At 32.2% G+C, this 16,090-nt stretch overlaps 2 protein-coding genes across 2 annotated transcripts in view; one reads left to right on the top strand and one right to left on the bottom strand.

Moving 5' to 3' along the window:
- Positions 1-672, bottom strand: part of LOC136980560 (uncharacterized) — an 88,773-nt gene extending 88,101 nt beyond the window's left edge. Inside the window, 2 exon segments of the mRNA XM_067276692.1 lie at positions 324-492; positions 579-672. Of these exon segments, the coding sequence (XP_067132793.1) occupies positions 324-473 (150 nt within the window). The 5' untranslated portion in view covers positions 474-492; positions 579-672.
- A 1,872-nt stretch (positions 673-2,544) lies between these two features.
- LOC136980575 (uncharacterized) lies at positions 2,545-13,207 on the top strand. The gene is made up of 4 exons (XM_067276715.1): positions 2,545-2,743; positions 6,800-6,953; positions 10,963-11,025; positions 12,293-13,207. The coding sequence occupies exons 1-4, from the start codon at positions 2,637-2,639 to the stop codon at positions 12,377-12,379; spliced, it is 411 nt and encodes a 136-aa protein (XP_067132816.1). The 5' UTR covers positions 2,545-2,636; the 3' UTR covers positions 12,380-13,207.
- The last annotated feature ends 2,883 nt before the right edge of the window (positions 13,208-16,090 follow it).

Below are 16,090 nucleotides of genomic sequence, written 5' to 3'. Positions count from 1 at the left end.
CTACATCCTCTCGACCTTCCCCACGAAACAAACTTTACTAGCATCAATGCCCCTTATATACAAGCTACCATGTAAAATTTCGTTCCTTTTTAGAACGAACACCACGGCCAAAACATCAAATTTCATAGTAAACAGCTGAAACAGCTTTTACTTAAAATCGAAAATAACGAAGCTCAGTTTAACATTGATGGGCATTATTTATACAAACATACAATTGAAAAATATATATTTTTCTATTTCCCACTTTATATTTTAGCATTTCAGTTGTGTTTCTCGTTATGAAAGCAACACCGAGATCTTACAAAAAAATATTTTTCACTCACCTCTAAGGGTTCCGATTTAATTGTTTTATAACACTTCACATCTGTATTAAATTCTTTCTTGAAATTCTTTAAATCGACTTCAAATTTCTCTTCGTTTCGTTCAACTGTGAAGTCCAAATATTTTGTTTCTAATTCTTCTTTTATCTTCATTTTCTCGTATGTCAACAATCTGTATTCAATAAAATAATTAATTAATTAATAAATGTTCATTCGAAATTTAGAGCAAGGAATAAGGAAAGACAATAAACTCATTACTATTGTTCCCGTTGTAAAAGTAAACAAGGGGTGCACGCTCAAGGTTAACAGAAGAGACTCCAGTGGTAACACGTCTCCAGCACACGTGATACTTGCAGCTATAAAATCACATGTTATATGATTAATAGTTAAAAATTTTTAAATTGGGGTTTAAAATGAATTTTAAACCCCAATTTAATAATAAAAATCCTTCAGCGACCCATCAGCGTTGAAATATATTTATTTATGAAATATTAATAAAAATGTATTAAAATTTATGATAATCATTCAATTTCTGTATGCCCTTGATACTTGGGGGCCCAGGGCATGAGTCTTATCAGTCCGTATGTAGATCCTGAGTACATAGGTAGCCTGATAGTTCAATGACAACTCTCTTATTATTAACAAATAAAATTAAAAAGCAGGTAAATTTATAAAATAAATAAATAAAACTACAAAAAAATGAAGATGAATATAAATTTCATTATCTTTTGTGCGAAACAACACTAAAATCATTTTTAATAGTTATATGGAAAGAAACGACAGTTGCAATTAATTAAAAATAGTATAATTAATGCAGGAAATTCAATGCAAAATTAATATTACGTGATGATCCTCAGTTCATAATTTACTTTTAAGATAGTTTGTTATATTTGTTCGATATTTTCCCCCATTTTTGTAAAACACGAAATTGGAGGATAAACTTCCTTTTCGGTTAATGTATACCAACGCTCCCTAACCAACCTTTCCTTGTGTAAGAAAGACTTGGAAATATTTTTAGCAAAAAATTTCTAAACTTTTCACTTTGTGTCCTTACCATACATTTTTCTCCAAATCTCGAAATCATTAAATGCATTCTTCCTTCACAACTGTTTTAAAAAAAGGAAAGAAAAAGATTATCAGTAATCGCAACCTTTCCCTACTGTCACAGTAGGCAAATACTCTACTTCTTGTCTTCCCTGTTGTCCATTTGCTTCTTTTCACCCCTTAGATTTACTATCCACCCACTGTGGGGCATTGCGCCCACTTTGGGAAACGCTACGCTAAACAGTCCAACTTTCGACACGTGTCGGAAGAGTAGAAATCTTGTTTCAACAGTTCTAATTGGAGGAGTTCTGCACTTAAAAATGAGGTCACCCTCACACAGGACAGTTCCCTGGAGTTTGCCGCGTAAAACTTGTTGTCTGTGTGAAAGAAAGACTTACCTCCAACGCACATAGGAAAAAATAGAAAAATATTCGAAGAAGAGAAATATCTCTGATTTAGAAAACAATTGTGAAAACATTAACAGGTATATTGAACTTAAGTTATTATGTGGACTTTCTCTCTCCCTCTGTCTCCATTCTAAAGAGAAATTCGATAGTAAAATAAACTCAAGGTCCTTGACCTTGGGATAAACCAGCAAGCAGTAACTCAACTCTTCCGGCAACATTTGAAATTTTGCTAGCGCCTTTTGTTATCACATTTGATTTTTAAATATTATAAAATAGAAAATCCTTAATTTTCAGGGTAGAGATGAGTTTTATAAAAATTTACGAATTCTAGTAACGAGTAAATTCGTCATTAAGTTCGCCATGACGCGTTTCTATCAGCCAATAACGGTTTGTTTGGTAGTCACGTGAGAAAATAAAATCACGTGGTGTTTTAATGGCAGAAAGAACGATGCGATTAATTAAGTGAAATAACGGACATTAGATGAAAGAGGAAAGGATAATAAAATTAACACAAATAATCACATATAATTTAATTCAAAGGAAAAACAAACGAATCTTATTCCAAATAGTATTCTTTAACAACAGATATTGATCGAGGAATAAGCATATTTTGTACGCCAGTTCTTCTCTATCCAAGAAAATATCTCTCATCCAAAATGTAGTTAAATAAAGCGAACCGTACAAAATAAAATTTGTGAACACGTGCATAACGGCAGTGTCGGCATCGTTCGCCATCTTGAATACAGTACGCAGGCGCCGAAATGCCGCTTGTGTGGTTGTGCAGCTGCGCGACGAAAATGGATTTGATGGAGATACATACGATTCCACCCCGTCCACCTTAAATCTTCGATATTTAATAGCATCAATGCCCCTAATGAAGGGGAGTAGGTGGATGAACAAAATAACTGAAGACCTAAGAAAAAGGACTGACGATGTAAGAACGGTGGCTGCCAGACGAGTTATAAAAACGAGGTGGGTTCTAGGATCAACATTTGTTTACCATATATCACGTGTGTTTCGTAGCTACAAACTATGACGTGAGTTGTTGACGCGCTATCTCTTGACTTTCTTCTATTTACTTTGATTGTGCACCCAATTTTTACTGCTACAACGCGAAAACACCGAGTTTACTTGCCTGTCTTTGTTAGAGCTCTCGTGCTATGGCCGACTGGTTCACAAGAATCTACAGTCTGCTAAGTCTTAGTTCTAAATTATGCCGCTACGGCGATCAGGCACCACTGGCGGAAACTGGTTTTGTCAGTTTTGAGTAAAATTATTAGTTAAAAGTCAAAATAAAATAAATTTATGAATGGACAAACCGCTCCCAAATGAATTATTCTATAAAAAATTAATATATTAGGATTATCAGATGGAATTACGAATAAAATAAAACACAGGGAAACTTAAAATTTGATATTTTCCCACTAAGTGTATATGTTAGAGTCAAAACCTGTTTTAACTAGTTTATACTAATCAAATTGAAGACAAGTCTGCCCAAGAGAGACCACCATTTATTTTGCGCTCCAGACTAAAAACATACACATATGGCGACAGGCCTTCCTTTTTAGGCTTCATGTCGCCAAAGGTAAAAAAGTCCTTTAAAAAACACAAACATCCAGTTAAAACTAGGAGTCGGTGACACACAGACGTCTTACTCTTCAACCATCCAGCCAGTGGGTGTTTCCGCTTTTTTATCTGCTGGAACAAGCGCTGGAAAATGCAAATTTTAAAGCTGCACCCTGGCGTCGGTATTTTAAGTTTTCTTTTTGTCGATTTTTCCGACCGATGGCGAGATTATTATTAATCAAATTGAAGACAAGTCTGCCCAAGAGAGACCACCATTTATTTTGCGCTCCAGACTAAAAACATACACATAAGTTATACTAGTTTAAAGACATATATAGTAATATATGTTTTTGTTAAAACCCGTTTTGTCTAGTTAAAACTAGTTTTTACTCAAATTCATTTTTGACTAGCAGTAAATTCTAGTTTTAACAAGACAAAACGGGTTTTGTCTAGTTAATTTACTGCTGTACATGTTTTGATTTTAGATAAAACTAGTTTTAACTTTTAACATTAGTTAAAACTAATTTTAGCTACATAAATATGTTTGGGGGAAATAAAGTTATGTATAGTGTTTCGGGGGAAGATGCCTAACATTTTGCTTATGAAGGAAATTATAGCGATAACTTGGGTTTTGGAGGCCTCTAACGAAAATATCATATTCTTGAGCATGTTTTCCAAATGAAAGTTTGGAGTATATGAAAAATAATTGTATATTGTGTTTGCAATGACGACTTTTTTACTGTCTGGCATTTTAGGCATCTCACTCTAAGTATCCAGGTGAGATGCCAAATGCCATTAGGGTATGATAACAAATATAATTGCATAAAATTAATTTTCGAATATTTTAACCAGATTTAATTTATCGCATATGTAGTACAAAGTACTTTATAGTAAGTATAACAGCGCAGTATAAGTATTGTTAAGTTTCTGCTTGTTCTAACGTTCTCTATAGCTAGCTGAAAGCTTTTTTTCAGTCCAAAAACCTTTTTGAGAAGTCCTTATATAATTTCTATGCATATTCTGCAATAAAACGAGAAAACAAAAATTTATTAAAAATAGGCATATTGGAATTCAATTAACAAAAAATAGGCATGTTACCCCATGAAAAATGTGGCATCTTTTCCATTTGCCAGGGTAAGATGCCTATGTTGTACGTGTTCAAGCATGTCCGATCGGGATCGGCGGTAGCTGACAATGGAAACTTTAGAACCTTAACTACATCACATATTAATTTAGCAATTTTTAATAAATTCTATTTTAACTTTTAGTTTTAAAATGATTCTAGAAACATTTCACAACAAAAACTTCATTTTTATCTTGCTTTTATTCTTTTATCGTAGAAAATGAGGTAACAGTAGCCAACTACAGCTTTCCTCACTCAATATTTGCCAAATGATTCATCATACAAACACATGACAATATCTGACGTCACCGTTTGAAAATATCAAAAAGTAGGCATCTTCCCTTGCTTACCATCTTACCTTGAATCACTTCTTCCATCCCATAAGGGCAGATAGAACCAAATCTCAAAATGTAATTTTTATAATAAATAAAATGACAAGTGGTTATAGCATGGACATCATCCTATTGTTCTTATCCAGATCTATCCCTGATAGAACAATATATTAATATTAGGAATGCCAATGGTGAAAAACTGGTACAATACTACAATGCTATAGAGGTTTGATGTTCATTTAGCCTCTCTATTTATGATTTCATTTGCATTAATTTCCATTGAAGTAATATTTGAGATTTAATATTAAATAATGTTAGCAGAAAACAAATTACTACAATAAATCTAGTTAAATAAATAGGAAAATACCAAATCAAATAATAAGTGCAAATGAGTAAATTTTAATATCATTAAATTCCAAGTATATAAATTAACAAGTTTACAATTCAAATATACATTTATCATTACTCAATAAGAAAAGTTTTCACATAAATATCGGAATTGTCAAATACCTAGGATTTACAATAGTGAAATAAGATTTCTTAAAAGCATTGATTAAAAATAACTATTAAATGTTACACATTTTTGCTCAAAATTTTTAAAACTGCATTTAAGAATTTCATTGAACTTAGGATATTCAAAGCAATGTGCTCTAGATTTGGCACTAAATTTATACAGTAATGACACGTGTTCACCATCTGACCCTGATTTATCCTAATGAAAAAAGTGATAGCATGTTACGTGAGGAAATTAGTTTATCATTTAATCCTAAAAATAAACCTGAAAATAATATGAACGATAAAATTCATGTCCTAATATGTAACTTTGCCATACAATAATAATAATCTGTTATTCAAATTGAGAGTCACTGAAGTGATTCTGTGCCAAGTAAAAATGCCATTGAATGACTATACAAGAATCACAGTTATTGAATTTTGGGGGGACAATATTTTCGTCTACCAAGTGCCTGTATTTAGTCTGAATAACTCATTCAAAAGATACTTGTGTTCTTAGTTAATGTGCAAAATTTAATGATTTTCTATTAAGCAGTTGCCAAAATATAAGCAACGAAAAAGTAGAAAAATAGCCAAAAATGTCGTATTTTTCCAAGCGACACTGCAGATGCTCCTAGAGGAAAAACTACCGGGTCTAAAAAGCTCAAATTTTAGACTTATTCTTTCTTATTATGGACGAGTTGCTAATGAAATTTTCGGATCAAAGGGTCAAAGTACACGGGGTTTCCCCGTATAGCTATTTTACTTTTCTTACATAATATCATGTTCACTGGCAAGATTTTTACATCCATTATTAGAGAGGTTGAGGCCGAAGTTTGCAATGCGAAAACGTGTATGTCGGACATTCAGCACCACTTTCCCGTAAGCCTAGACATTTGACGATGGTGTTTTTAACATCAGTGGAATCATGCTCGACGTTCCAAACGCCATTGTCAAACTTCTAGGCTTACAGGAAGGAGGCACTGAATGTCCGAAGTACACATTTTTGCGTTGAAAACTTTGGCCGCAACCTCTCTATTGTTCTTTACACTAAACTTCAAAGCGCCTAGCTTATTTCTATCACGGAAAAACGTACATCATACTTTTCCTTTAACAATAGAGTTGTGCTGGTCTTCTAGGTGACATCTTTCAGGACAAATATATGAATTTAAATGACATGACTTCAATTTTGCATCAGAAGTTCGTATATAGGTAATCAGTGCTTATGACGCCTTTGGTTCCCATATCTGGTCTTTGGTTTCATCTATCTAACTACAATCTCTAGAATAAGGAAGGAAAGGCAGACAGCCTAACAGACGACAGTGGGAATTTATAGGTCTACAGTTTTTTTAGAATTCAGCTTAAATATCCACATTTTTTTTTAGATTTTTACACAGTTTTGTTAAGAAATATTTTTTCTAAATAATTAAAACTAAACTTAATTTTATATATTTATTTATTTCAATTCTTTGCTTAGAATTTTTTATAATAAAAATACTTTGTAAATTCCAATAGAGATTGTAAGAAAGAGGAAATAAAAGAGAACAAACGTGACATTAAACACGGCATAAAATCAGAATGTAGAGTTGTTTCGAAAAGATTGAATTTTAAAATCAAAACTGAAGATTGTCAACGAGTGTATCTCGCAGATCAATACGAAGATTTAATGGTAAGTAATACAAACTTCAAAATATTTTACACATTTTATAACTTAAATTTGTATATTAGTTTTTTTAAATTATTGAAAGCAAAGTAAATATTACCAATTTTATACAATTATACTGTAAATTTAGATGTATTCTGTATAGGATTTCTCAAATGGGATCACACGTAATTTTTTCATTCTGAGAAATCCGTCAAATTTGTAAAAAGTTCACGTTTTTTATTTTTTTATTTTGTGTTAAGGTTGAGGAAATTCTATAATTAACTCATAACCTGTCAGAATACATTTATATTTATTAATTTTAAACGTACTTATTAGTTTTTTAAATTTTTGTTCGTTATGGCATGTCATAAATGCTCAACAATCAATATGTAGCTTATTTGTGACAGGACTCTGAAAATTCTTTACTTGTCAGAACCTGTAATATCTGGAATAATTGTGCTTATGCTGTCTTAATTTTTAACCATGCCCAGTAACTTCAATAACTGCGTAACGCCAGGTTGGGCAAATTGGGCAAGGATACAAACGAGTACGAAGTCTGCAAGTATGAAGTTTTTCTTCACAAACCTGATTTATTAAAGCCGAACGAACTGCCCAATTATTGAGCCATATGCTCCATGTTGCTATTAAAGCAGTCGAGGTAGACAAATCAAGAATACTAGAGAAAAAAGAAGTACTACAATCTCGAAAACAAACTAGAAAACTTCCAGGCTATGGGTAAAAAACACATATCTGTTTTCTCTTAAATGCGTTAAAAGACGATTCCACTCACATCAACTGAATTGGAAAGGGCATTCTCGGTAGCGGGAGTTTTCATTACTAAAATAAGAATAAGATTGATTGATCGGAGCATTGACCATCTTTGTTTTTTAAAATCATATAAAAATTTACAATAATATTTTGTATTAGGTTTTATGTAAAAAATGTTAATTACATTTTAAGTTAAAAGTTTTATCTAAGTTCATCTTTTTAAATTTTCAACTAAGTTCAAAGCATTTTTGGTGTTGTATACACTTTCCAGCAAACTTTAATAAATTTTTTCTATTTGTGAAAATTTCTATGTAGTTCAAAGGTAATTTTAAATATATATCTTACACAGCATTATTAATATGATTTTGGGATAATTAATTCTATCCCAACATACAGTTCACACTTTTCCCGAAATTCGGGAACAAGCAAAAGACCGGAAAATGAGAAACCCTAATTTTGTATTAAACAACAGTCAGATTTTTATGGTTTTTTTCACTTTCTGCTTTTTTTTCCACGATGAAAGTCTGAAGAGTGGGAACATTAAGTGTTCACTTTAGACTTATCCAGGGTTTTGTCGAGCCAGAAAAGACCAGGCCTGAAATGAAAATCGCAACTGAATTGATTCAGCCCTGGGATTTGTAAGGGACTAAAATTATACTTTTGAGATTCATCGAAAGACCAAGGATAGTAAACAGTTCGATTATTTAAATTTATAACAATGTGAACATTTTTATTATAGAAACATCCATTTGTGATGTTGTCGACAAAAGGGAAATAGACAATTGAAATGAAGTCAATGTATTTAGATAGAGTTAGATAGCCTAATAAATAGGATTTTAACAATTTGGAGGGTTTATTACACCAAGGCTAACCGAAAAATAGATCATATCTTTCACAAAAAAATTAGTCTTTAATAATCACCTTCAAATTCAGGAAGAATGCATTCTGGGTACAAGTACCCCTCATAAGCTTACAAACACATAGTACCAACTTAGCACACACATAATTACAGCATCAATATTTAACCAATACAAAGGGAATTTTGGATATATACAGTGCACTGTATATACAACATTTAACACAACCCATATACTAAAGAACTAAAAAGTATCGAGCATAAAACTTTTTTATATAATAATTTGATATATCACATTATTTGGGACAGCAATTTCTACCACTTTTCCAAATTCTGGTAGACTGTTCCACTATTAATAATAAATATAGTTAAGTATATTAAAAACCAAAAGGGTGGGAAACTAACAATGAACTTATTATTATTAAAAATAATTGATTTTCATACCTTAAAACAAATACTCCAAATCCATAAGATTATTGAAGCCAAATGCTTTGTTACAATTCATTTTACAATGTGAGTGACTTTACTCTCACATCTGTTCAGTATTTGTTTTAAGGTTATGTAAAAACGATGTCATTCCACCCCTCATATAGCTTCAGTCACACGTTGTTATTAATTCTAATGTCTTCCTGTATTTTCAGAATTTCTGTGTGTTTCTGTAGTCTTATTTTTAATTGATTGTTTTCTGTCAGAATACTCTTGACACTATCTTTTAATTTTATGATACAATGCTTTAACAACTTTTGGTTGTCTATTGTCAATATAAACGAGACATGTGGGTGATAGTGGACAATGAGGCGGAAAATCTTAACAATTTCACTCTCTTATTTTGAGCCAATGTGAATGCTTACAGAGTATTATAAAGTGTGTTTCTTTTCGAACGAATAAATTTCTTTTCCATTAAATCCACGATGTCGGACAGAGTAAAGCTGTGAGGTGGGAAGAGGGAATTTCTACTTTGTTCTCGAAATTTGGAGTTTTTAAAGAATTTTATCCCCAGATTTCCTAATGTCGATTAGACATTACTCTCTCCCTGTTGGTTATTCTCTTGTCTCCAAGTGAAATTAGACCAGATTGGGCCGCTAGTAAGATCGATTTTTGGTATTCAACTGACACCAAATCTCGACTTTCATCAAAAAATGTTGATTGAAGTTTAAAATTTTTGCTTGTATTGTAGACAATGATGTTTTCTCTTATGCCATCTAAGAATTTCCCTTGTTAAAATGTCTTGTTTTCCCTTTTTTTTTTTCCAAATTTTAACTGGTTTACGAGCGCCAGCGTGAAGATTTAAATTTTCCTTTTTGACATTTATAAAAAATAAAATTATAACACATGTGATTCAGTCTGATGGGGAGTTAATTTATTTACATTGGCTTCACTTCTTTTTTATACATTGTTCTTTATTTTTTAACCTCCATATTAAAATATATGTTTCGGAACATATTATTTTAGAGGAGAGGGGTTCGAAATTATATTGACATCATCACAATTCCGACAAATTTTAATTATATGTTATTTTAAAAAATTACGTGATTTTTAGTCTTAACCGGAAATTCATATAGAGTTATTTGGTGCCTCAAGGCCATATCTGGTCTGGGATTTCATCTATTTAGCTATGTTCTCGAGATTAAGGAAAGAGGAACGAACAACACTGGGAACCTACTATAAAAAATGTTATAACCCTGCAGATATCAGCAAATTAAAGCATACTAAATAGCCACTTTACAGTAAAACCGAAACCGAAAAAAATTACAATTAAAAATAAAATGAAATAAATAAATTAAAACTGAAATCCATTCAATTGAAAATTAAAACAATGTTTCTAAAAACCGTTTACACGTTGTTTTGAAATTTTCAAACTGTAAATGAAATTTATTTTTAAATTTACGTTTCTGTAAAAGAACGTTTTGTTTTTAATATATATACAGATTTAATGACTGTATTTTTATTTATATATTGTCACATTTGTATATCAGTACACTCAACAGATTTTATTGTGGAACCTCAAATTTTTATTAGCTGAACCCTAGGGTTCCGCTGAACACAAGTTGGGAATTCCTGGTCTAATAAGTTGCCCAGTGGATAAAATCACTGAACACTGTTGACTGTGGGTTCGTTTCTGATCAATGGGCTGCCCAAGTAGAGTTTTTCAAGTTTTTTTACTTCTGTAACGCCTAAATAGGGTCGGTTTCTCATACAAAGTACTTCCAGGAAGATCCCCCTTCAGCAGATTGCCCACATGGTGCATTCCCTTATACAACCGTAAACCAAACTGAAAAAAAGGAATTAATTTCTACAAAATATGTAAGAAATAATTTAGTTTTAAGGCACTTTTTTAATGCACAACAAGGCATTTATGATTTACATAATTATTTTCATATATAACATAGTTTTTTGTGTTTTCTTTAGCCTGTCAAGAACGAATTCTTCATTCCGACAGAAATTCTAACAGAAATGACAAGAACGTACAAAGTAAGTAACATGTTACAAGTTTATTTGTTAAAGTGTGTTTTGGAAGATCAGACTTTACATATAGGCTAATATTAGTTCTATGTGACATTTAAAATTTTGCGAGATATTCCTACCTTCATTATCTCCCCACTTTCTCTTCTTTCAGTCACCCAAATAGTTAACAATAATATAGTTTGTAATTAATTGGTTTGAACTGTTAAATAATTAAATGTGCTTGTAGTTTTAAAACTGTATCCTTAATGACATAGCTAAAGATGTAAACATCTTCAATGTGCTACAAAGTTCTACACTTTTGGACATTTATTGATATTACTATGTAAATAAATTCAATTATCCTTAACTCTTCTTAAATTGTGTGTGGCATCATCCGCAATAATATTTTATTCAAAAAGTTTTTATATAAATTTATATATTGTGAAATGAATGGCAAAAAAGCTTAATTTTTTTGGTCAGAGACGAAGTTTATAAAAAATTGTAAATGCTAATAACGAGTAAAATCTTCATTATTTCTGATTTTACGCATGATATTACACATGTACTGTACATAACAAAGGAATGTTTGTTTGTTTTTTTATTACGAGAATTTATCACCTGCATTTCATTTTCAGATCCAAAAATTAAGCTACAGTATTAACGTGCTTTATCGTGAAAAACTTCATACGAACAGAATAACTTAATGATATAATACTAGCAGATGAGTCCAACGTTGCTGGGGCAAAACGTAACGATAGCAAAGATTAAGATTATTAGATTATAGCCAATCTTACCTGTTTTCACCGGATGCAAAAGTTAGGTCTTTCTATTCCAAGGCTAATTAGAGAATTTTTAGACGTGTCTGAAAATATGCTCGATTTCCTGCAAAAAACGCAAAAAATTGCATCTAAAATAGTACGGTAGAAGCCAGTGCTTCAGAGTAATATTTAACCCTTGTCCTCTCCCCCATGGGGGAGAATTTCAAAAACTCCCTTCTTAGTGTTCATTCTCATGGCATACCCTAACTGTGTATCAAATTTCAACTCCTAACCAGCTGTGCTTATTATTATCATTATTACTATTATTTACCTATTTTGATTATGTTATAAGATAAAGAAAACCTTCTAAATAGATAGGGAATATTGTGTATTTAAAAATGCACAAGTTCTCTTACCTACTTACATTTTAATATTCAAATTGTGCAATGTTTATTATGTGTCAAATTATGTGAACACAATAAGTACATAATTTAAAGTAAACGAAGTAATTATTGTATTTAACTTTTAAATTTCAGTTAAGAAGGAAGAAGAGAGTGAGCAATACGATATTCAGCACAATGCAAAAAGACAAAAGGAGAATAAGTGTAATGCAAACAACATGAAATTCATTCCTTCAGTTAGAAAATACAACAGAATCCAAGGATAGATTAAGAAAAAGTACTTCAGAGTAACGCATTCATCTCACTATAAACAAAGTCACAAATGTGATTTATGTCAACAGACTTTTGTAAACAAAGAAATACTACAAGCGCATTTGAACTTTCATATCGGAAAAAACCATTTAGCTGCACAACCTGCAATCAGAAATTTTCCTGGCAATTTCTATTGAGAAGACACACGAAAGAACACAACACCGAAAAACAAAGCAAAATTGATCATACAAAACTTTGTTTGCTATCATCATCAAAAAGTTGTAAAGTATCTAAGCAGAAACCCATTCGATGTGACATTTCCGATAAGATACTTAATAAAAAAGGCCATTTAGAGAAGCATCGCAGAACACATGAACCGGTATCTCATTATTGTCTGATGTGTAACAAGCATTTTAAAAGAAAATGCTATTTGAGAAGACATGAAAGAACTCACAAAAATAGAGGTGATAAGTATTTTTGTGATGTATGTAAAACAGGGTTTACTTGCAAAAGTAGTGTTGACAGACATTGCATTGCTCAACATTAGAATATGTTCGTTTGTGCTTATTGTAGTAAGTCATTCGAAACTAAAAATATGCTGAAAGCTCATTCGAAAATCCATATTCAAAAATGTGATACCTGTAAAAAGGAGTTAGCGTCTAAAAACGCTTTAAACATTCATCAGAGAATTCATTTTGACCTAAAACTGTATCTTTGTAAGGTATGTAACAGACATTTTGTATCAAATTGTGAGTTTAAACATCACCAAAGTTTTCACAATAAAGACAATCTTCGTTACATTTGTGAGGTATGTAAGAAGAGTTTTTACGATAAATCACACTTATTAAGGCACCAACCTGTTCGTCAAAAAAAAAAAATCATATATGCTTCCATTGTAAAGACAGATTTAAAACAAAAAGTAAACTGAAACTGCATTTAAAATTTTCTTGTTTAGAAATACATTCCCAACAATTACCTTACCATAGTAAACAGACTTAGAAATAATTTTGCTTTCTAGCTGCATCTACTTGCTTACAGTAATCAGATACACTTCCATTGTGACGTTTGTAAGAAGAAATTTACGTCAAAATTCGAATTTCAAACTCTGATTTAAATAAACGTATGAAAAGAAATACCGATTTAAGCGTTAAGAAATTCTGTTGGTTTATTACTTTTGAACTTCAGGTGCGAAGTCATTTTTCACAATAGAATTTCCTGTGTGAAATACTTCTAAACTATTTAAATACAATACCTATATTTTATACAAATGTATTATACGTCGTAAAAGGTAGAAATGTTTAAATTTTGTTTGTCATTTCATTTGTAATTGGGTTGCAATTTGAAAAGACTGTAGACCTATAAATTTCCACTGTTCTCCGTGTGTGTGTATTTCCTTAATGTCGAGAACGGAATAACATAGATGAAAGTCGTGACAAGATATCGAAAGCTTAAGGAGAAAAGGCCCCGTTAACGATATGCAAATGTCTAGTTTGCACTGAAAGTCACGTTATTTTAATTTAAAATTTCTTCCTGAAAGGAGTTAGATACATGATCGGCACAACTCTATTGTTCACAGAAAAAGTATGAGAAATATACAGAGACAAAACATCACAAATTTCAGTGGAGAGCATATATTTTAATGTAACTAAATTAAAAATATAATTAAACTTTTATGCTATTCACCTCAGTAGTTGTGGCTTCCTCCTGTACATCATACTTTTCCTTTAACAATAGAGTCGTGCCGGTCATATATTAACTGCTTTCAGGGGAAAAGCTTATAATTGATATAACGTAACTTCCGATTAGTACCGAAAGTTCCTGCACAGTTAATCGGGGCCCCTCTTGCTTCATAAAATCTTATTAACTATTTATCTGCATTTAGTTGCGTGTTATTTTATGGGCAATTGCCTGAGATCTCCATCAACAGGGGGCCCCAAAGTCATTTTTCCTCTGCTTTATTATTATTTTTATATATTTGTTACCATATAAACTCAGTATATAGTTAGACGCGACGAATCTTTATCTCAACAATGGGTATTGAATAAGATGAATTTCTCCACCAGCTCCATATTACGTTTTTATCCTTCAGTTCGTGTTTCAATTTAAATATAATCCGTTTAAATTGAAATGGGGGCACAAGTTATATAAACAAGCACTTTCGAACAATTGAGCGCAATTAGTATACCGTGAAATATCGTTATCTCTATCAAATGTACTAAAATCCATATTGGCATAATTCCTTTCCAGAGAGCTCTCCTGTAATACAATAGAATAGCTTTAAATATTCGTTTATAAACCTGATTAATAAAACTTTAGAATAATGACGATGCTTATAAATATATTTTATGGTATAATTATGATTAATATTAACAATTCTGGTGTGGAGACTTCAGCGAGTAAGAATTTGCCACGCAAACTCAGTAAATGAATAATAAATAATACGACATACAAATGTCTATATCAGGCAGGGGTGGCCAGCAAGTCGATCGCTCGCGATGTCTTGACTTAATATGTTACACTTGTAACCGAACGCAACGCGCAAACGCAACACTATGCATACAGTTATGACTCGACTCAGAAAAACACAGCCATTTAACTAAATATCAAACTCAGCGTTTTTAAACAGGACGTTATTGTAAGCGATTCGGAACCGGTGTAATATCGATTTGAATAAGTCTAATTATACAATGCGATATTTTATACCCATTGTCGATAAGTTATCGCTAAGAGTAATAAAAATGGCCGCCCACAGAAAAGTGAACATGGCGAAACGACTATTATGTTCAGAAAGGACTACGGATCTTCATTATCTTAAGTGTTAATCCTCACTCCTCACTATATATTATAAATATATATTTAAAAAGGCACAGATTAATGATACATAGAGACTAAAAACTCCCTACGCCATTTATGTTATCGATTTAAAGTCGCGTGATACATTTAAACCAACCAGAATGAAAAGCTGTGCCAAACTCAATTACCATCGAATCCTTATGTCGTCGGTCTATCTGATATCATAAATATTTTGTTAAATGTTTTCTTCTAGATTTATATTATTCCTAATAACAGATATTTGCAACTGGTAATAACGTTTAATCATATGAATAAATTTATTTTAGTACTTCCAAAATCGAACAATAGTGAGGTTGAGGCCGAAGTTTTAAACGCGAAAACGTCGGACGTTCAGCGCCACTTTCCTGTAAGCCTAGAAGTTTGACAATGGTGTTTGGAACGTCGAGCACGATTCCACTGACTTTCCAAACGCCATTGTCAAACTTCTAGGCTTACAGGAAAGCGGCGCTGAAAGTCCGGCGCTAAAAATGGGATTAATCAATTCACTTATGTGGAAATAAGAGTACAAATTTGTACTTTTTTTTAACTCTCTCCTCCCTGTGGGCACTATGAGGGCTTCATTTAGCAAGCCCATTATGGGATCGGCCAGGCCCACAATGGGGCGGCCGGCTGGTGAGGTACGGGGAAGTTTTCGGACTACCCCCTGAAAACTTCCTGGGGATTTCTCGACCCACCCGGATTCGATCCCGGGTCCCCCAGTGCAGTAGGCTGCCATTTTGACCGCTCGATATCTATAAATCTGTACTGTACAGTACATAATTCTCACCAATAAAGCCTGGACTCCACATTACCGGAATCCGCGACGTAATCGTAAAACTGGAAGCCAAA

This window comes from Centruroides vittatus, unplaced genomic scaffold (assembly GCF_030686945.1).
Source record: "Centruroides vittatus isolate TY-2023 unplaced genomic scaffold, ASM3068694v2 contig_711, whole genome shotgun sequence".
Taxonomy (NCBI): domain Eukaryota; kingdom Metazoa; phylum Arthropoda; class Arachnida; order Scorpiones; family Buthidae; genus Centruroides; species Centruroides vittatus.
Note: the sequence above shows the minus strand (reverse complement) of the source record. Positions and strands in the feature narration are given on the sequence as shown.

What these genes read in the sequence shown, in the direction of transcription:
- LOC136980575 (XM_067276715.1), top strand. Translation starts at nt 2,637, where the DNA reads ATGCCCCTAATGAAGGGGAGTAGGTGGATGAACAAAATAACTGAAGAC. An exon ending in AGACGAGTTATAAAAACGAG is followed by an intron (nt 2,744 to 6,799) that starts GTGGGTTCTAGG and finishes AAATTCCAATAG; the next exon opens with AGATTGTAAGAAAGAGGAAA. An exon ending in AAATGACAAGAACGTACAAA is followed by an intron (nt 11,026 to 12,292) that starts GTAAGTAACATG and finishes TTTAAATTTCAG; the next exon opens with TTAAGAAGGAAGAAGAGAGT.